The sequence below is a fragment of the Poecile atricapillus genome, chromosome 2, assembly GCF_030490865.1.
Source record: "Poecile atricapillus isolate bPoeAtr1 chromosome 2, bPoeAtr1.hap1, whole genome shotgun sequence".
Classification (NCBI taxonomy): Eukaryota; Metazoa; Chordata; class Aves; order Passeriformes; family Paridae; genus Poecile; species Poecile atricapillus.
The window spans coordinates 55224478-55247510 of NC_081250.1; the positions used below are offsets into that span (position 1 = coordinate 55224478).

The window sequence follows — 23033 nt, forward strand, 5'->3', positions numbered from 1 at the left end:
TTTGAGAGTATCACTGATACATAACAGTATTTGTAATTTTCTACTGCTTGCATGATGGCAGAAATGTTTCCTGCCAAATATAAAATCTAAAGGAAACGTTTGCAGTATGATTGCCTCACTTGCAATCCTTAGGACTGAAAATAGTTTCATAAATACTTCATATTCTGATTCATTTTCATGCACATATCTGGGGAAGAGAAAGAAGAATGCCAGAAATATTGTATGAATAGTTACTCTTGTCAGATGAGAAGGGAGAATGGATTGAGGAAAACCTCTGAATGAGAGTCTGCTTTTGATGAAACTTTAGTTTAGTTAGAAGATAATAAAACCAGTTCTGACAGAGATAAGATTTGCCTCATCTCGTATTTCCTTAACACTCACACCATATATCCCTGTATTACAGATTTCGGGCTTGTTTTTATTTCATCCAAGCATGTTCCTTCTTTGAATTCTGATCTTACTTTTTTTGTGTTTTAACAGTTCTTTCCTGTCTTTTTCACAGACTGTTTTTGAGAGGAACTGTCAATCTGATGACTGTGCTGCTGATTTGAAACTTCAAGGAAAATTATTGCTGTCTAGGTGAGTAAGTGAACTTTTATTTTATTTCTTGCACACTAGTATGCCATTCATTTTATGTGGAATGGCACTGAAAAGTCAAAATACAAACACAGATGTTTAAGATCCAGACTAGAAGGATGGTGACAGTGATGTGACTTTTAGTGCAGAAAGTCTTGAGATGTTCACAGAATCTGAACTCTTGTGGTGGTGGGCTCTGGTCACATAAAGTGCAAGACTCCTTCAGCTTAACAGTCACAATGGTCAAAAATAGAGAAAACAAATAAAAGAGCAGAGGGGGCAAAAAAAGTAAAGATGCATGCTCAAATCAAGTACCAATGTGGAACACGTAATTTTTCAAAGAAAGTAAAATACTGTTCGTGATATGGTAGGAGTAAAATTGCCTGCAGAAAAGCAGTTTGTTCTGTCACATGTGAGGTTAAAGAACCCCCTCTGAACATGGCAAATTATCCTCAAATTACTGTTTTCTGTTTCTCAACTTGTAGTTTTGCAAACTTTTCTAAATACTCCTTTCAAATTCTTCTTGTTGCAACTTGGGGATGAGTGTCTGATTTCACTTTCTTCTGACATAATAAAACTCATCAAATAGACCAGAGGTGAAGTTTATGCTCTTTCCCTTGTGACTGGCGATCCTAGGAAAATGCCTATTATTTTTCCTGGATGTGTATTCAGATTGGGGATAAATAGGGCTAAAGGTGAACTTCATATGACTTCTGTTTCCTTTTTATTTTTTTTTTCAGTATTTTAGAGATGGAAATGCTGATGTGAGTTATTTAATTGCATGCCAGAGATTTTGGTATTTGATGGAGAATCTGTGAAGTGCTTTGCTTTCAGGTCAGGAAAGACAGTGAAAAACGAAAACGAAACAACCCAAACAAAACAACAAAAAGAGAAGTAGTAATAGCCACAGACATGTTTTATACAAATCTACAGCATGCTGTAACAGTACTTGGAGACAAAACTGAACCAGAGTCAAGTTTGAGAAGTTATGGACTTCTCCACACATGACTGAAATCCACATGAGTGTTTTGGGGGATTGGCTGGGAGCAGGGTTAGGTCTCAGACTACAGAGTCCAAGGTTTGACAGCAGTTAGTCTGGATATTTGACTCAAACTTTGTGGTGAGCAAAATCTGTTGCGAGCTAGATACGTGCCTCCGTGGATTAGAGAAGCTAGTGAAGGATTTGTCCCACAGTTGAGGAATAAATAGCAAGAGACAGATCCTGAAACTGGTCAGTCAGTGTATAGTAATCACTGCAGCTGGGATTGGACCATTAGGCTGTTTGTTTTTACAGCTGTTATTTATGTTATCTTGGCAATTTAAAAGTCATCCCTGTTACTGGAGCTTAGGCTATTCAGATACAGTTTCTGCATTTGTATAGCAAAATATTCAACAAATGCTCTCAAATTTTCTTTACCCAGTGGCAACCTGAAGTCCTTTTTGAAATAAACAGGATGTTGTCAAATTTCTGTACAGTATGGGCTTTCTTTAGCTACAGGGCTCTGTAAGCTTCAATTATTAAGAAATACAGCACAGTGAATATTTCTTACAAAACTAGATTCTTGTTATTATTGCATATAAAATTACCAAGAAACAGGCTATGGATTCTTATTTTAAACAAGTGCTATATTGAATTTTTCCAGCCCCATGTGTTTCATGCAAAATAATCCTATCACAATTTTTCCACATTATTCTTGATTATAGTAAGTTTGTGCACAAAGCAAATTTTTTTCTTTTTTGAAAGAGCAAAAAAAACATGACTCATTTGTTGCTATCTGCACAAAACATTTGACTTCACTGTTAGCAAGTTTTTGTTAATACCTTTTTCTAAATAATCACCTAAATTTGTGCACCTAAATTTTGTTCTTGGAAAGGATGCAATTAATGCTGCACAGATACAGTGAATTGAAATAAACAGGATGTTTATAGGAAGGCAGTGGGAAGTTCTCTCTCAGGTCTTCTGCATCTCTTTGAAAATGTCACTGGACCTGTGGATAGGGTGGTTTGGCTAAGATCTTCTACTTTGGCTGGCAAAAGACTTTCTCACCAAGAAAGTAAGTTGTCCAGATCTAAGAGGAATGGTGCCCTGCGTACTGCTGCCTAATTAAAAGATAATCAACAGAGAAAAGGTGTAAAGAGTTGGTTTTGGTGGTGGAGAGAACTGCCCAAGTGCTAGTGGTATTCAGCATATTCACAAATTATATGGGAAATAATCTGCTGGAATTGAATAGCATGATGATAAAGTTTGCTAATCCTATTAAACTATTCAGAGTAATGAAAATAAACAAGCAAGGAGGTATGCTTTCATGAAGTGTGTGATTAAACTGGATTTTACTGTTTGGGATACTGTAAGTCTTGAGACTGTATTTAGTAGTGAAATGGCAAATATAAATTCTGAAAGCTGCAGAAATATATCAGCAAAATGCCACTCCATGCTTGACTTGTTCTTCCATCGTGGTCTTGCTTTTAGACATTGTTACAGGACACAGGGCTCTCTGCTACATTAACTAGCTGTCCTTACACACTTTTAAATTTGTAGCATGTTAGAGCCAAAAGCTTTTCAGAGTTCAGACTATACCTTGCTATATACAACAAGGTATATTTTTGTTCATCACTTTATATGCTTTCAAATGTGAGCTGGTTACAGCATATATGTGCATAGGAAGTTAGCTCAGATTACGTTATCATCAAGAGAATTGTTTGCATTCTTATGAGCTCAGGAACTGCACAAGCTACTGTGATACAGAGTTCACCCATGATGCATTTTAATCATTAGAATTCCCCAGTTAAAGGATGGCATCCAGCTTTGAAGATGTGAAACTCCAGCCAGTAACCAAGCACTATGCAGCCACTCACTCACTCCCCTACCAGAGGGACTGGGGGAGAAAATTGGAAGGGTAAAGGCTAGAAAACTTGTGGGTTGAGATAAAGACAGTTTCAAAGCAAAATCTATGCACACAAACAAAGAAAACTGAGGAATTAATTCACCACTTCCCATGGGCAGGCAGGTGTTCAGCCATCTCCAGTGGAGTACGGCCATCACACATAATGTTGACTTGGGAAGACAAATGCCATCACTCCAAATATCTCCTCCTTCCTCCTTCTTCCTCCCACTTCATATACTGAGCATAATGTTGTATGGCATCATCAGTTGGGATCACCTGTCCAACCTGTGTCTCCTCCCAACCTCTCATGCCACCCTCAGCTTCCTTGCCAGTGTGGCAATGTGAAAAGAAGAAAAGGCCTTGGCTCTGTATAAGTCTGGCTAAGCAGTAACAAAAAGTTCTCTATATTATCAACCTTGTGTTCAGCACAACTAAAAACCACAGCCCCACACCAGCCACTGTGAAGAAAATAAACTCTACCCCAGCTGAATCCAGCACACCTACATACCAAATGAATAATAGGAAAAAAAAGCCTCTGCTGGCAAGAGCTAACCAGGCCTGCTCTGATTTTAATTTTCTTGGGCTATTCCTTCTCTCCTGAAAAGTTACTTGTGTACCCTTAAATTGGGAGCACTTCATTTTGATAAATAACATCTAAACAGCCCAGGATGTTAACACTCAGTCTAAGTGATGACATAATAGATGGCAATTTATCCAAAGTGCTCAAATCAAGCAAATCTGCATGTGTTAAAACTTCACTGCTGTTCTGAGCAGATGTGATTTGGTTTGCCTTGTTATTTAATGTTGTTGAGGTGTTACTGCATGTGGAAATAGTGCTGCTTGGCAAGCTGAAACCCTTTGCTGTGAATTCAGAGAATATGGAAGGGTAGGACTGTTTGGGAGCAGGCAACGATAAAAAAATGTTAAAGCCTTCTAACTTTATCTGGAAATTTTTGCAAAGATACAGGAAGCTAGAGATGGGATGTGCTCTTCTTTTTAATGTTTCTGTTACAGTGAAAGGAGTCCTTGGTGACTTGGGTTGAAGACCAGGGTTACATGCTGTATTGGATTGAAGAAGAGTTAAGATGCATTTATACTGGAAAGAAAAAAGGTTTGTTTTCAGTTAACAGATAAATCTTTTTAAGGCTTGTGCGCCTTCTTTAGCATCAGTTTGCATGCAAACCCATCCCAGCCTCCTGAAGGGATTGCTGGACAAAGGAGCCAGCAATCTTGTTGCTTGTGACTAGTGGTAAGCAGGGTAAGAATCATGGACTGTGGTTTGGCTGGTTCAGACCAGAGATTTGGAAAACTTTCTTGCGTAGGCAGTTCATGCTGCTCAGGAATGAGATGTGCCGGGATGGTGTGCTCTGCCATCCTGGGTTTCAGGACTAGTTTGGATAAGGTCTGTGCTGACCTCATTTGTTGCTGGCAATAAGTCGTGTGTTGAGGAGGATCAGAATGGATTTTCTGACCTTTAGAAATCCCTTGCAACCAGGTTTTTTTTAGTGTTCTGACTCTTCTTGAGATAAATCCCTCCTGTAACCTAAGCAAAATTGCTTCAACAAAATCAGTCTTTCTTCAAAACGGAAACATCTGAGTAGGGATGGTTATGGGCATGCTCCAGCACTGTGGCTGGAAACTTGCTGGTGGGACTCCATCCCTCTCACTGATGCCACCTCTGCCAGCAGGAACATACAGCTTCACAAGAAGGGAAGACCAGACCTGGCAAACCAAAGTGTGAGGATTCAACTCTCTGTGCCAGAAGTTATGAGCTGGCATGTAGAAATAGCTACAGTGGTGTGTGCTAGTATTGCTACAAATGTTCTTTCTAGTGGTTGGCCTGGACTCATGGGAGTATGAGTGTTGCTAGCCTAAAACTACAGATGGCAATTAAGAATAAGGAAAAAGGAGCCATGGAGTGAGCTGGGGACTTGAGGAAGGCAGTGTTAGGAGAAACTGAAGGAGCAGGAGAGAGGCGTTTCATCTTTCCAGTCATGAGAGTTCTCTAGTCCATTTTTCCTAAAGAATAAATATAAGAAGTTCTGGCAACATGGCACAGAAACATGACTCATTGCCTCCCATTCAAAAATTCTTCAGTGCTGAATCTTGCAGCTGACATAGGACATGGCAAAATCTGGCCTTATCCATGCAGTTATACCCTGTGGACAGTGGTGTTGCTGATTTCTAAAGGAAGAGACTTAAAACTGTCTTAGTGTAAAGAATATATGTATGTATTCTGTATGGGTAACTTTAATGACACAACCTGAAACCTATTTCCTAGAGAAATAGGAATTGAATATTTTGCAATAAACTTTGTTGTTTTGACCATAACTTGGTCCAGGTTTCCTCTCTAGCAATTCACTACTGAAAAACCAAATGTAATGGTAATTATTTTATTCAAATATTTTTTAGTGTTAAAAATATGTTTATTACCTATAATTTGACTTTAATGCCTCACTCCGTTCTCTCAGCACAGTAAAGGACTTTTCTATCATGTTTCTGCAGCAACTAGCACATTTTTATTGACCCTCTCATAGATGCTTATTTAGAAGCTGAACTACATCTGTTTCCCCGAGATTTGCTGAGGTAAACTCTGAAGTAGGTGTTTTGCAGAGGTTTATATCTCCCTAGCCTTTAAAATCTTGTATGCATTCATTTGGTACTTTATGTGGGAGAAAAGCTCTCTGGTCTTTTAAGAAGAACCTGAAATTGCTGAGGGAGGTCTTGTCTGACATAGCAATTTAGTTTTGGCTCCTGACCTGATGCCTATCCATCTGACTGGCTCTGCAAAGGCAATGGTAGTTATCAAGCCCTTTTAGGATGTAACAGGAACCAGGTGAAAAGTGTGAAGACATTTGAGGAACACTGAGGGTGTTTGAAAAAATGGACTTTCTTCCAGCCATAATAAACAAGCTAGCTAAAAAGACCAGAGCAGAATGGGTGGTTGCTTCCATGTGAAGATACAGCTAAGAAGGAAATCCTGCATGACTAGGTAAATACACTGGCAACCTGTGTGTTGCAGTGAACAGAGCAGCTTTACCAAAAACAAACAGTACAAGAAGAAAGAAAGATGATCTTGTGAATGTCAGGTAGCTGCTGTGTTCCAGCACAAGCTGTGTGTATGATACATAGATTGGGTTGTAAGCATAGGACTATGAGCTCCTTTGGATAGAATATGCTATAATAAATGTTGCTATTTCTAAGAAGCTTCCAAGAGGAAGTCTGTCTTTCATACATTTATTTGACATGAGGTCACCTTTTATCCATCATTAGAACAGAATTGCTTATCCATCCGAGTCCTTCTGACTGATGTTTGGCTATTAGGAAGAAGCAGCTTGCTTTTATGTGTTGATTTAAAGTGTCTTCAAAGGCCACCATTCATTAGGCTTAAATTTATGTTCTCAAACAGACTGGCTGGGGTAGGTTCCCATACATACTGTTTAAATTAGGAATTTTTTTTGAAATGTGAAATTGGAAGCAAAAGTCATAGGAAGGCAGAGGAGTGACAGGTGCATTTTGCAGAAATTTTCAAGTTTTTCCAAATTATGGGTTTAATTGAGTTGAAGTGAACACTTTCAAAAGTTCTCTTACGAAATGGGATTTTTGAGAAATGTCCCTTTCCAATTGAAAGGTCAAGTTTGTGGGTTGGGCTGTTTCTCCTTCCATTAGTTCCTCTGAAATTAGCCAGAGAAAGGACAAAAATTCCAGTCTGTCAAAAATTTCCTCGAGTTTAAAATATTTCCATTTTAATGTAATCATAATTTATGAAGAAAGTATTTTCCAGTATTATCTGGTCACTTCCTCAGAAGATTGTTTTTGCCTTTTTTCCAAAGAAATTCCTTCTCTGACTTACTAAAGGATTAACATTTTTTATGCCAACACTTCTTTTACTTCTGAGACCTCTTCTCTTATTCATGGCTCTGTATATGATAAGCAGGTAAATGATTTGATGTGATGTTTTAGGGTGTAATATCGAAGTACTTAACCCAAGCCTCTCTGAAAAGATAAAGGAGAGTGTGCATCACTTCCAGACTTTGAGCTTACAGCTCTGAAGTTTATAAGCATATTATTTGTATTACTGAAGAGTGAATAATTTTGCATAGGAATTGTCTATGCAACTGCAAGACTGACTGTTTGCAAGTGCTGTGTATGGACACAAGGATGAATATGCTCATGGACCTATTAAAATCAGCAAAAGGACTCCCTCTGGTTCAGTAGGCACATTATCAGATATTAGATACCTGATTTGAAAAACGAACCTCAGAAGTTTCATATTGACTTGTCAAATTATTACAGAACCTAAGCTGAAAGAATTCAGAAATCATAGATAAAAATATGTTATGATAGCCTTGTCCAATTTGCTTTTCACCAGCACAAGATGTAACAGCATAGAACATCAGTTAGTGTTGTAACAGTGCAGAACATCAGTGTGTTCTCAAGGAAGGGGCAATAACATAAAGTTTTGATCATAAAGTTCAAAGCTTTTGGAGTGTATCTGATTAATATAGTAATGATTCCTAAAAGAATTACGAAAGATTGTCACTGATCATACACTTTTGCAAAGCCACAAAGAAAAGTTGCAAGCCTGTGGTTTAATGTGGGAAGCAAAGCTCTTTGATCAATTTGACCAGGCTCACACCTCAGCACTTCGCCTCCTTTGATCATACAATGGAAATTTGTTTCCAGAGAAGCATCATGTTTCATAGTATGGAGGTTTTATGCCCCTGATGTGCATCTTAACAAAACAGTCATGAGAGGAAACACAATATCCTTTTTTGTAGAGCTTTGTTATTTGCTCTGGTGATACCTGTTTTTCCCTCCCTCTTCACTCATAGTAGATGAAGAGTTTGTTGTCACTTATTTTATCTTTCATTGAATAAATACTTTTTTCAACAATATTTCTGATGTTCTGTTTACCCTAGACAACTACTCTAAGTTGCAGAGCTGCTCAGATGAAACTCGTATCTGCTTTACAAAAAACAACCAAGTTGAAATTAGCAAATGTTATGGTTTAACATTTCTAGTGCTAGAGAATTGGTCTTCACAGTCAAGGCCCTATGTTTATAAAGATGTGTAGGCCAATATGGATAGTCCCTACTGTCAGAGCACAAATACAGAGCCTGACTGCAGTCATGTGCTGCCCACTGGTTATTTGGTAATATCCAGTGCTATCCTAGCTCATGATCTTTTAAACTACCAAAAATGTCCTAAGGAGAAAAAAAATGATGAAACATCGGGAAAATGGATACAAGTAGATTGCTTCCTTTTTTTCAAAAAGTCATACTGAGTTTCATGCTGTAATTTAAATGTTTCCATAAATTATAGCATAGTTTAATGTTATTTAAAGGTGATTTCCCACACTGCAAAGGGTGTAATGAAAAACTACTTGCTACCATTTCATATATATTTGTAATTCTGTTTGGAATTTAGCTTTTTTGGTGAAACTATGAAGCAGAATTCTTATTTCTAATTTATTTATCTTTTGTTTATCTTTTACCTACAGACAGTTGTTAGTTGTAAGGCATGTGGAAAACTCTGTTGTAACTCATCCGGGGTTGGATTTGCCGTTTCCTGAACGGGCAGAGCCCATAATTAATCAGGATGTAGTGCAAATTGCAGTGGGAGCATAATCTCAAAGCATAAGTGAATGTTTTCTGTTGTCGAGGTTGAATGGGGATGAAGAAATGGTTTCTTGGTTCCCATCTGGTTTGTTGTGCTCAGAGCTTCATAAATCTCTCCCAAAATAAATAAGCCCAGCTTGATAACAGTGGACAGTCCTCTTCCTTTTGAAAATAGAGTGATGGAACCCATATGGATGGTGATAGAACTATCATGTGATGAGTGTTAATAAACCAGAGTAGTCCACGTATCTAGTATAAGAATACAGACTCCCAGTCTCTATTTTCTAGTAATAGGTCACTGATGATCAGTCAAGAATATTGTACAAGCCAGTCTTGTCCCTTCTTAAACACTGTTTTTGTTTTGAAAGAATAATTTAACTGTATCTACTGGAGTAGGATTCTGTTGTTTGTTATTTTAAACTAGACTCTTAAGAGATGTTCTTTCATATAATTTGAATTCATTGCTGGGCTACTGTGTAACCTGGCCCTCCTTGTGAACATCTCAACATCAGTATTTTATGGGCCTAAGATAGTTAGTCACTGTTGCTCTAGTAACCGAAGCATAAAGCTAACAAAACAAAAGCTTAACTTCAGGAAGCACTGTCATATATCAGCTGCCTCAAGAGGTGGAAATTCTTGATAATGTACAGGCCACAATGAGAAGCAGATGTAGTTCTGTTTTGCATTTGTAGTATACATCTTGACTGGTACAGATGTGCACATATATGTATATATACATACATATATACATGGTCTTTTGTGATGCAGCTATGTGAACTTTTTCTGTATTAGGTCTCGAAATTGCAAATCTGGTAAGCCTGAGGTTCTTCATAGATCACTAGGTAAATCCTCTTGCTGGTTTTGTGTGAGCTGTAGAGGAAATGTGCTGATATGGGAATATGTTGCTTATCATGTTTGACATTTAGACATAGGTTACTCTTGGAGTATAACACCTGCTACTGCCAAATAAATTGCCTTAAGTAACAAAGCTATACTGTTTCTAATGTTTTCTCCCTAACTGCCTTTTATTGACCTCTGAAAGTGATTGCTGGATAGGGCACTGATCTTCTTCTCCCATGAATGCTTAACTGAGTATGGCTTTTAAATTCTATATTGCACCCCAACATCCCAGGAATGGGACTAGCATATCAAGATTATGCCTTCAGAAATAGATTTCCTGCTATTAGATATCTTTAATATAGTGAAGCTATCTAATAGCAGGAAGTCTATTTATGAAGGCATAATTTTTATGGTAAACACATAGGTTTGCATGATGACTTCATTAATTATCTAATTTCTAGAAATGGTATGGTAAAAAAGTGCTATTGATTCAGCTTCAAATTTCAGATCTATGGTCAATAATTATGTTCTTTAACAGAGCTCTTAAAATATTTTAACAAATAGGGAAAATATAAAGCTGTGTTTTTTTTGGTCATGTCAGGCTGATGTGTTGCGCTTCACCTACATACCTGATACCATATATGTGTTGCATTTCTTTCTGCCACTAGTAACTAGATTTTGTTTGCATTGCAACCTTAGGATGCTGTCTTTTATACACATGGAGGGATAAATTTGTCCCAGGAGCACAGTAACGTTGATTTCAAGGATAGTTTGTAAACATGGTAGTTTGTATATGTGACTGCAAGGGTGAAAAATAAGGATTCGATTAGATTAGATTAGAGCTTCTATAGATGATGTACTTCATCTTGCTTTCATGTCACAGTTCATAAACCAGAGCAGCTTGATTCAAGCCAAAAGCTGCTCCCTGGAGTAAACATTGTGAAAACAGAGGCAGCTTTTTCCCTATTGATTCTTCAGTTCTATTTATAAAGGGTTGTGAACATCTGGGTGTAGTTGAAATTACAGATAATAATAAAAGGGCACCAGACTTCTGTAGGGTGATAAGGGGTATCTTTATGTGGGTGTTATGACCTGTTCTGTCCATTTTATTTCAAAGATTGAAGGCACATATGGCTGGGATTTATATCTGTTTTGTACTTAAGGGTAAGAAACTACACTTGGGGAAAAGAGGACAATTTCCAGAGAAGCATTGTAACTTATTGTAACTAGCCATAATTAGGAATTACTGTTTTTAATATAACATAATGAAGAGTGGTGTGTGATGTGTGTCTTCCCCTACCTCTAATTCTCCTGCCCTCTCCACCTCTTTTTCACTACTCAAATGCATTAATTTTTAACATTAAAGTGTAGGAAAGATGGAGAAGGTAAGGCTCTGTGCCACATTCCTGGGTTGTAATATATATGGGAACTTAAGCACTGGAGATGGCAGCCCTGTGCCAGAAAGGAGCTGGTGCAAGCAATTCTATGGCCCTGGGCTCACCACAGTAAGCACTTCTTTTCATATGGGACATTTAGTTCCTTCCTAAGGGGGAACATTGGGAACATTGTTATTCAGCCTTCATCAGAAGCAATATTGTTATGGTACTACTTTTAACCTGTGCTCTTCTGATAATTCTAACTCCTTGAATTCTCAGTTATATTTTTTCTATCACTTCATGTTACGTACTACTCAGGGCACACTGCAAAGCCTCTGCTTGAGAACTAGATTGAGAAATACAGAGAAAGATCATGAATAAAATGATCTGATGGCCTCAGTGCTAGTTTGCCATAGCTGGCTTAATGTACTTCAGATAGGCTCTGGTCATCAGCTGTGTGAGGTCTCTTTGCCCCTTTGCTGGCATAGACTTCAGCTTGAGAAGGAGAAGGCAGAAATTCAGTTAATGCAGAATAAGCCACTGTATCTTGAACATTTGGCCCAGTCCTTAGTCTAAACTGGCTGTGATCTTTCCAGAGAGAATTACAATACAATTCTTCTGAATACACATGCAATGAGAAGACAATGTAACCAAGCAGTGTAAAATCCAATAGCTTTGCTCCCTGGAGGGTTGTTTAAATTTTTTATTCGGTTGATATTTGTTTATGAGCCTGCTACCTGTCAGTTTCACAATGAGATATCAAATGAATTCCCAGATCAGCTAAGGGTTTCAGCTTTTCAATGGCCCTTGAGGTTTTAGTATTTGCAAAAACTCCTCCTGAAGTTCAACTAACACTGAAGCCTGCAATAAAAAAAACAAAACCAAACTAACCAACCAAACTAAAAAATCCCCACAAAACAGAAGAAAGGTATTCAGGGTTGATGTAAAGAGTCTGTGGAGACAAAATTGATATTTAATTATCCTAGTAATTATGAAGTCCAACTGCTGTGCTGGTTGGTGAAGGTAGAAATCTGTTTGGATCTGTCACAGCACCACTGTTGGTTGACTTATACCTTATGTTGATTTATACCTTTTATTGATTTAAAAGCAAAAGGTGGGGTTCTTTAATTTTATCAGATGAGGCTGGAGGACAGATTGAACTTTGGTTGTTTGAAATATTTTTACTCATTTGCAGTCTAATTTGCTATAGTTGTAACTTCCACTGTCTATTGAGCAGTAATGGTGATTTATCCATGTAGGTGCTAATTTGCTATGAGGAAAGAAAGGTTCCTAATACAAAAGGGAAAGTCAGTGACCCAGATATCTGACCCTACCACATTCCTTGCCCTAAGTATGATCTGCACAAACTGAGAGCATGTGCTGAATGCCTTCTCACCTTTTTTAAAAAAAATCACCCTGGTGAAAGAGAAACAAAATACATAATAGAGAAAATGTCCCTGCACACCATTTGGAATGCAGATTATGCGTCCACTGACCCATGTTAATAAAAAAGCAGCATCTTGAGGTGTGGAGAAATGAAGATTGCAGATCTTTTCAGTTTGTCTTCCTCAGATGGTCTTTCTTCGCTCACTAACCATAATGCAATGATGTCGTGTGGACATTAACAGTTAGAGCATTAAAGCATGCAAAAAAGTTATTTGTTTTATCCTGGAATTTACTTTCCTTTTCTTAATCACTTAAGAAGTAAATTAAATATCTCTATTTACATTCAATGTGTACTACCATTGTCAGTGAATTTAAAACTATGGCAGAAATTTGGAGCCTGATTTTTAGAATTGGTTGTTACTTGCAAGTTTGGGTCATGTTAGTGAAAGCTGGAAGTACTTTGTACTTCTGAATTTAAAACTTCTTTTTCTTTCCATGCAAACATTGATAATTTCACATCCTTCAGGCATCTGTATGCATGTGTGTACAAATGTGTTTGCCTATATATAACAAATACATACATCTACAGTCTACCCAGAACTTATACTCAGTTCATTTTTTGGATGTAGTACCTGATGTAACAAGATGGTAGTATTCTGTCCAATTAACTGATAATTTCTTGATATTTTCCCACTTCTTTTCTTTCTTGACTTTTTTTTTCCTTTTTGAGGTTCTATGGTTTTTGGGGTTTTTTTGGTCGGTTGATTGGATCTCTGTTTTGTTTCATTTTTTTGTTTGTTTTAGCCTTTCTTCCTTTATGTGAGCAAGGTTACGAGGATCATGTTGAGAATGCTGGCAGCTTTGTAGTTCTCATACATGAAAATATAAACAAAAAGTCATTGCTTGATTACGTTTCTCAAATTGTTTGACAAACCTTGTTGAGATGAAGGGGTGGCTTTAGTTTGTTTTCTTGTTTCTGAAGGGTGACAAAAAATTCTTTAGTTGACATATTTTTGACTTGGCAGCTAGGGTGCTTAATGTGTGGCAGGTGCTGGAGGAGGATGGCACCAGGCTGGCACCAGAGCTGTTCCAGCACCACAGCAGGCTGACATTACTCTCTCAAGCGGCCAACAGGGCTTGGGAGCTCCCCTATAAATGGGGAGATTCCTAATCCTTTTCTCACTGCAAGTGAACCTGATTAATTCCAGATGTACACAAATTCAATGACTCAGAAAGCTGCTCTTTTAAAATGGGACTTACAGCACTGACTTATGGGACTTACAGCCTTTCAGAGAGAGAACTGAACTCACCTAAAAGCCTAAAATTGGTGTATTTTTTTGGAGTTTATTAGTGTGTGAATTTGGAATAGGAGCGTCTACACTGTGCTTTTAAAAGTGGGTTTTCTTTGTTGTGAAAAATGTCATTTTGGCATGATACACTTTGAACAATAGAGTGGTAGCTTTAGAAAGGAGTGACACAACCCAGTGGTGTTAATTTTTGAATTATTTTTTGTGGGGTCAGTTTTATGTATGATTTTATTATGAGAATTTTTAGTTATTCATTAAGAAGGAGAGTATTTTCAATTGAATTCACTTCTGTTAAATCTAAAAGTTCTGCTACTACCAATTCAGAGAGCATTCTGTAGCATATATTACATTTAATATCAACTCTACATAAGATAAAGAGCATCTAATGTTCCTTTGCTTGCTAGAGTGATACTTCCAGATTCTGCTAATAAGTATAACAGATGCTGAATAAGTTTTGAAGCATTTACAAGAAGTGATATTATAAAGTTTGTGAGAAATAATTCACAGTATTAAATAGTTGGGGTTTGTTTGTTTGTTTGTTTGTTTGTTTGTTTGTTTGTTTTGGTTCCAAGTATGGACTTTTAATTATTAGAAAATCCCAGCAGATTGTTTAGCATCTTCATAATTTGTCTGTCAACAGTAAGTGCTGAAATTGGTACCAAAAGGTTAAATGTTTTCAAGTGTTCCCATATAGATGAGCCATTAATTTGGTACATAAGGAACAACTCTAATTTTGCAGTCAGTCCTGTACTACATACACTTTTGCAAATCTTTATTTGCACTGATAATTGATTATGAGAATAAAGTAATATTTTGAAAGCAAAATGTCCATTTATCAACAGGATTGGTCAGTGTCTGCAGTTAATTTTAAGTGTGAGAAAGCAGACACATTTCCCAGATACCTTTATCTTCCTCATTGAACAGTAAGCCATGATTTCAGACTTAATAAATGAAGATTTAAATACAGGAAACAAATATGCTACAAATATTGTTTGCATTACACGGTGAAGTTACACTCACAATCCACAGCCATCAGCTTTAAAGCCTGAGTCGAGAGCATCTTCTTCCAAATTCTGTATTCACTAGAGTCCCTGGTATGTATCATCAGAAACTTACATTTAGAAACTTCTTGATAAACACAGGTAGATGGAGTCCAGCAAGCTCTGCCTTTGGATGTCTGCTACAGCTATGATTAGCAAAAGATGCTGAACAGTTTATAAACACTGCATTTCCAGAAACTCCACTTTTATGCGAATGCCCTGGCTGCAGTAACATCAAGAAGGCTGTCAGAGGAGAACTGGTGGCAATGGAGGGTCGGGCTGCCTTTAAACACAGCTCTTGGCCTGCACACCAGCTATCTTCAGAGAATTGCTGATAAGCAGAAGTGTGATGTGTGTCAATGTGTATGTCACTGGAACAGCTGTTCCTCTATAGAAACTGGGTGAATGAAAAGTGGTTCCTTCTTCCTTTTGGGGTGGCTGTACTCTACAGGAAATAATTGCAAGTATCTCCCTGCTATGTGGCTGGAGTTCTTTGTCCTTTTCTGACTAGCTACTCAGTGTTTTCTCTATGGCACTGCCTCTGTTTCTTCAGGGTGTATGAATGGTCTTAGAGTCCAGTTATGATAACTACCAAATTTAATTTGGCTGTTTTTGCTAATTTTTAAATGAATACTTGGCATATTTCATATTATCTTTTACTGTTACTTCTAAGACCTGCAGATCTGTGCATTGATACTGTATATTCCTGTGATTTATCTTTAGCCTTTATTCTTACTTGTTAGCTCATTTCTGAAGAGCTTAGCATGATTAAATACCAAATAATGAATGTGTGTGCATGAATATCTATATTTATCTCCATTTGTACATGTCTGTGTACATAATCTGTAATGCCATATTGCAACAGTGTGTTGATTCATTATATATAGCTATTACCCTTGATATTCCACTTATAGAAGGTGACTCCACCATGTTAGGTCCGGCATAAATATCTAAAGAACAATTAGTCATATTCAGTAGTGATTTGTTGCAATTTCCACACATTTTTTTTCATTTACACCAGTTTCTGGATTTTATTTGAGCCCATTTTAGATTTTTTCTATCTATAATATAACTCTAAGAAGATTTTTCAGAGAGTTGCTAGAATAAGTCTGAATTATTGAGAGACAAACTAAAATAACTAGTGTATTTGAATGCAGGCATAATATCTTGCAGTTGTTGCAATTTTCCCATCTGGTTACTTTACAGTTTTCAACTGATTTATTATCACAAAAAGTAGGGCACGTGAAATAGTTTCATGTGGGAATCATGGGGTGTTCCTACAGTCCCAAAATATCGTATTAGAACCCCGAGTTAGGAGCTATTTGTACCTAGTATGGCCCTCTGCACTGTGCAGTACAGCACATTACTGAACTTCTGACTGCTGAGCTTTTAAACAGTTGACTTGTAGCACTTCTGTATCAGGAAGAAAGCAGGATCAGAGTGTGAAAGTCGACCAGAGTTAAACCAATGTAACTGTTTCTGCCTACAGTGTTGATGACAGAACTGACTACCTGGCCCTTGGAGCAGTGAGGAACATCTCACTTAACATTTTCATCTCCAACATTGGTGATGATGCCTACGACACCAATGTTTTCTTCAATTTTTCTCGAGAGCTCTTCTTCATCAAAATGTGGCAAAAGGTAAGAAAGGCTAATCTCACTGCGAGCAAGTCTCTTAATTACTTATTAAGTCTATTTAATTACAAATAGAGGTTGGCCTAGTCCACACCACTGAGACGTTTGGAAGTTGTTTTTGGTTATGCTGGACTTCAATTTCTTTCAGGCTCCTTAATGAGATTGTATGTGTATATATTTCTGTAGAAAACACATGCCTGGTATTTGTGGTGTACTAGTGAAAAAAGAAGACTGTTGGTTTGAGGTATAAAGAGGTAGAGGGAGGCTGTTTGGAAACTGATAAAGTACCAAATGGCACTGAAATACAAAACATAACTTTTGTTTGAGTGGTGCCACACTGCACCCAGCAGTCCTGGTTATCTCTTGACCTGGGCTTCTAAGACTTTCTCCTTGTTGAAACCAAGACACAAGGCTTGTTCTTTGCTCATATCCTGCTGCAACTTTCGGTTTTGGCCAGGGCACATCACTAAATCCAAGAGGTCAAGAGTGCTTTTAATTTCATCCACATGAAGTCAGGTGAATATTTTAAGTTTTAGTCTCTTTTCATTTAGACAGAAATACTTGGGTGTTTTCATTAGCGGGGATTAATTTAGAAATAAAGGCATTTTAATGCGAACAGCGAATCAAGCTTTTTGCAAACTGATGGCTGTGAAAGCTTTTTGAATGTGAATGATGTGACAATAATTGTGCAGAATGGGAGCTCTATGATTGTGACAACGTTCTCTGTTTATTCCTGCTTTTCAAAGTTGTATGTCTCTCTTCTAGAGCTTTGGTTTGCAAGCCGTAAGACCAGTATTAAAAACAGTAATACAACTATTGTGAAGTTCAGGATTAACTTGATCCACTGAACTAATGAAATTTTGCCATTATTTGTCATGTTTTATTATAGGTTTAAATTATTGTAAACTTCTTAAATTAACTCACTGTATAATAAAAATGCATAATTTCTTATGCATGTTAATTCTCTTAGTGTTCAGTTTTGACTGCACAGTCGCAAGCCTTAAGTCTTTATATTATAAACTTGATTTGTATTATAAACTTCATTTTCAGACATTATGCACTGCAAGTATGCAATTTATTAACAGGGAAAAGGCAGGGGATAAACTAGAAATGCCTATGCCAATGTACAACTTTTCCATAGTGAAAGTTTTATGGGAAGACTTTCAGGGTCTGGCCCAGTTCTCGTTGAAGTCGGTGAGAGTGTTTCCATTCCTTTCCACTAGAAAAGAAACAAAGCTTGATGCATGTTCTTTTAAAAGGTTGTTATAATATTTTTTCTTTTTTTAATATTTTACACATACCAAGTAACTGGAACACCAATTGTCTTCATTTTCCTTGGCCAACACTGTGAGGAAAGAAGCTGATGTGTTGTTTCCCATGATATTTTACCTTGAGCTTGGGTATTTAGAAGACTTGAAAACATCTATGCTGAGTGCTGCATAGAAGGAGCAGTTTCTAGAAGCAGCTGACATTCTAGTACTACCTCACTACTCAATGTATTTTCTTCTAAAACAAGCTAGTATTTCTTTGAAAAAAGTACTGCACACATCTTCCTCAGGTCTTGCAAACAGCATCAAAGTATAGTCTGCTATTATTCCTGCTGTTCCAATATTCTTCTGACTAATTTCATAGGGTTTGGTTTTTTGGTTTTTTTTCTGATATTTATTTCATTATTTCAGTAACAGTTTTGGAAAACCAAGTTACAGGATTATGTTAGGCTATTTTACTTTCTCTCATTCAGCTTTTGCTTTCAGTCAAACTAATATATCATTGGCCTCATCATTTTTTTCAGGTGGGAAACTGGATAATGACCTCATAGCCTCAATTACAGTGTTATATTTTTCCTAAGCTCTTTGATGATGTGGGGTTGGTTTTTTTTTCAGTAAAATATCACAGTTTCCATGTCTCATAATCTACTTTCATCCTTTGACATCTATGCAGATTTTGTTCCTTGTTGAATATTGTCCAAGCAAAAATCCAGAACATAAAGCCAGAATAAAAAAAGACAGCAGCTAGAATTTTTCCTTGGTGGAGCAATTTTGGAATCAAAAGAACTTTGTGTGGTGGGAAGCATTAAATATCACCTGCCTTTTAATGAGTAGTGATAAAGTGAAATTGAATGAGAATCTTTCATGTGGTTGCTTGATTGTTTCTCTGCAAGGTGACTCTGAGAATGATGATCAGATAGTAGGCTTTTTTAACCTGTCTCTGGAGTCTGTTCAGGAGGCTGAAAGTTACCTGTGTGTTTTTCCTATGACTCCACTGGGGACATTTGTGGAATATGAATCCAGCGCAGTTTTGTTTCTTTCTGTGGATTGGTTACAATGAGACCCAACAGAGAAATGCTGCTTTTTTCCAACAGAGTTCCTGAGATAAAATGCCACATCTTGTGTTTGAAAAGCAATGGGGTGGCTGAGTTCAGGGATGATGATGGTAATGTTCTCTGAAGAATCTGAGCTAGCCCTTCTTTCCTTCCTGAAGACTGAGATTTCATGAGACTTCGTAAATAGAGATACCACCTTGATCAGTCATCCACTGCAACAATTTCACCAGGGAAGAGGTGGATTCCCCAGTGCTGGACACATTTAAGATTCAGCTGGACAGGGTGCTGGGCTATCAAAAAAGGTTGGGCCAGATGGTCATTGAGGTTCCTTCCAACCGGATATTCCAGGCTTTGCTGTATCTCTGCAAGTTGAAAAACCATTTGGTGATTGATATTTAGGAGACTTCACCTATTCCACTGTCTGATTTTCTTTTTATGCTGCAGCCATTTCCTCTCCATTTCATAGATGAAACCCATTCTTTTATTTACATTGCTCTTGACAGACAGTTTTTCTCTGGCATGGGCTGACTTCTCATTCTTCTATGGTCCTATGGATACAATTTTACAGTTCCTATGCAACGTTTCAAGATGTCACTCTATGAGATAGGGTTGTTTTACAGGTGCATGGAGTACTGCACTGCAGTGAATTTCAAAATGTGTCCACTGAGAAAAGTGTTACTTTTGAAATACAGATTCTTTAAAAAAAAAAAGAGGGGAAGAAAGACACTTCATCTGTGCACTTAGGTTTTTTCTTTACTGTGTTGGCAAAGAAATCTTGGTCCCCTCTTCTGTGTAGAGTAGATTTTAAAATATTTTTTTAATCTGAAAATTTGTCATTCCTTAATTTTAGTTCAGCATTCTATTTCAGAGTCTGAAAAATCCTCTTAACAGAGCTGATACAACTTTCCTATCAAAGAATGCAGAGTGTTGCAGTGTGCTGAATCCAGAAAAAGAATAAAAAGCTGTTGCCACTAATTTCTACACCATTTTGCTTCTACTGGAATTACTCCTGGCTTGTGTTGTTTTGCTGAAGATGCCTGTCAGCAATAGGCACTTTGCTAAGTGCAGAGGGATATTTTCAGTACAGTTGCAGAAATAGCACTGTAAACTTTCTGGCAGTGGCAGTAAATTTGTAGGGCAGAGCCATGTCTCTATTAAATGAGCTCAGCTATGGCATGAGATTTTATAGGAATAGTATAAACCCAGCATATTTACCATAATAACAATAAAAGAGCGATAATGTACAGCATTAATCTCTCCCTGTTCTGCAAGGGCTGATAGGAATCTCTCAGCTAACCCAGTACTGGTTTTGGAGAGAGTAGGTCAGGAGATTCCATTGCTGAACATCATTCCCTGATGTAGATTGTTCCTACATTTCAGACAGGTTTCCAGTATCCAAAGCCAGCTGTGTGTAACATTCCTACTGCTTCTCATAACAGCTTTTGCCAAGCAATGGGTGAGTGAAGTTAGCAGGGCCAGACCAGGGCAGGGTTAATGGTGAGGTTATAGTTTCTTTGGATGCAATAGTTGCCTATGATTCCCTTGAGAATGTGTACCTGGTGAAACACTGGTGTGGAGTATGAATTTTGCTGATAACCATAGTCATGCTGCTTATGGGCTCTGGGGTTTTACTTCTGATGAGTAATGCAATACTCTCTGTTTTACCAGGGAGGTCATGCAATTTGGATATGAACTCATTCTTCATCCTCAGTCCCAGAGATCTTGCTGGCATCTCTTGACTAGGATTGCCCAAGAGGGCTGAGATGAAGGCAGAGTTTAACTTTTTCCAAATTGGAGTTCTCTTGCACCAGATTCCCACACTGATCAAACTGTCCCAGAGTTCTAAGTCTGGCAGAGAGAGAATGGGACACAAAGTACGAAGACACATACTCCATTTTGGGCCACTGGAATCCTGGGTCCTGGGTATTTTTCTATCAGTTGCTACCCCTTTGGGTTGATGCCCTTTTCTGAGCCCTAAAATCATGATTAGGTCATAAAATGCAGCTAGCTTTATTATAAAGGATCCCTTCAGGTGCACAAGATGCCAAAATGTGATGAAGATACACCCATGACATAAAGTGAGTACAGTTTTATAAGCTTAGCAAATTAGCATAATTGACAAAAATTCCCAGTTAGAGACGCAAGTGATGAGGTAATTGAACCTTTTAATTTTAATTTAAATTAACCCTTTTTGGTTCAACCCTCTTTTAAAGCCCTCCTTACTCATTAGCTGTTTATGGGAGAATGGCAGTCAACCTTGGTTCTCAGGAGAAGCAAAATTAGCATTGGGACCTAGGAATATGTTTTGTCTTTCTGTCTAACAGAGCAGGTAAAATACTAGCTATGAATCTATTTCGTTACACAATAATAGGCTACAGAGCTACAAGTGTATGTGAAGAATATATAAAAGCAAAAATCAGTTTGGCATCAGGGTCCTTTGGCAGACGAGTTAACATGATCAGTCTCAATTCACATCCAGCTTGTTAGCAGAAACCTTTCGAATCTTTCTAGCAGAAATCTTTTAAATTAGTGTTTTCATTTAATCCGGCTGATTTTGCATGTAGTGTGTTCGACTAGCTCTTGTAAACCAGTCTGACAGAGAGTCAGAGGAGAGTGTTGCCAAGTAGTGCAGAGGCTCTGACCCCTTGCACAAGTGCATCTGGAAGATTGCCCAAGCTATATATCACTTGCACTAAGAGATTTGAACCCGTTGCCAGGAAAGCAAAACTTTTATTGCCAGGGCTTGGGAATATGAGTAGTGTAACAGTAGCCATGCCATATGTTGCCTCTGTTTTTGCAAATCTAATGGTCAACTATTGCTCCAGAGTGCACCAAAATGTTTTGTGTCCCTGGGGCAAAATTGTCCACTTTCTTAACTGGGAAGAAAAAAACTTGTGCAGCTCAAGCTGTCATTGTTTATTTTAATTTTCTTTTTCTGTCAATGCTCAGTAAAACCCACAACTTTTCTGCTTCCCATGGGATAAGTAAGGAGCAGTGCTTTTTCAGGTCAGGGGCTCTAAGTGTTTTGTAACATACCCCTACTCACAGCAGGCAGGAATTGAAGGCTAGATGGTTGATCCAAACTTTCCACTTGGGATTCATGTATCATTCCTATCATCAGGGAATGAGCATTGTCGATTTGGTTCATTCATGTAGTTAGTAGCAATTTGAGCCTTGTAAATTTTTCTCCTATACTATGATTTATCATGTAGATCTTACAGATATTGATATTTGGGGCTTGTATTGGGTTTGTATATATAGAGATATAGATATACAAATAATTTTTTATTACTTTAAAAACTTTTTTTCCCAACAAATTAACTGAATGAATAGAATGAAAAACCCTGAAGTCTTTTGGGGTAGTCCTGATTGGAAGTGGTTTAGAAGCTGTGATTTTGTAGGGCATTCAATCTTGTTCTACTCAGTGTTGGAAGAACTTGTGTGAGTCTGATTGTTATATACGTTGAGAAGTTTTATGCTGATCATGTGGGACTGTTCTTTGGGTTACACAGTGTGGAAAGTGTTTGTCCTGGAAGTAGCTCATGATGATTTTTAACTTGTTTGTGTGGCTCAAATTATTAAGGGAGGTTTTATGTGATTGCCTAGTTCTGCCCTTCTCACAGGTCTGCCAGGGGAATGATTTTCTAAAGGAAAAACAGCTGTGTGGATGAATACAGTTGTGTGAAACGTACTTTTTGTAGGGGTTTAGAAGGCAGCCTGTGCTGTAGCAAAGACCATTTACAGTGAATCCTGACCTACCTGCTGGTGTAGATCATCATACTGAGCAGGTGTACCACGCAGTGTGGCATTTTTCCATGTCTGGGCATCAGCAGAGGTCCTGGTTTCCATCCAGGTGAGGTGTGGAAAAGGAGATCCAAAGCACTTAACTTATGAGACTTCCTCAAGGAGGTGGAGAAGGGCTTCATGAGCCACAGTCAGTAGCTGTTCACCCTGTTTCAGTCTCTGAGTGACCCATAGGTCAGCAGCCAAGCTGCTTCTTCCTGCACATTTTCAGGAGCTGCACAGAGCTGGGAGCCAGCAGTGC

General features: G+C 37.8%; 1 protein-coding gene across 1 annotated transcript in view; it reads left to right on the top strand.

Annotated features, from left to right (window-relative positions):
- ITGA9 (integrin subunit alpha 9) overlaps nucleotides 1-23033 on the top strand; it is a 219723-nt gene that overhangs the window by 121898 nt on the left and 74792 nt on the right. Inside the window, exons 17-18 of the mRNA XM_058833171.1 lie at nucleotides 503-579; nucleotides 16521-16671. Coding sequence (XP_058689154.1) covers nucleotides 503-579; nucleotides 16521-16671 — 228 coding nt within the window. The remainder of the gene's footprint in view (nucleotides 1-502; nucleotides 580-16520; nucleotides 16672-23033) is intronic.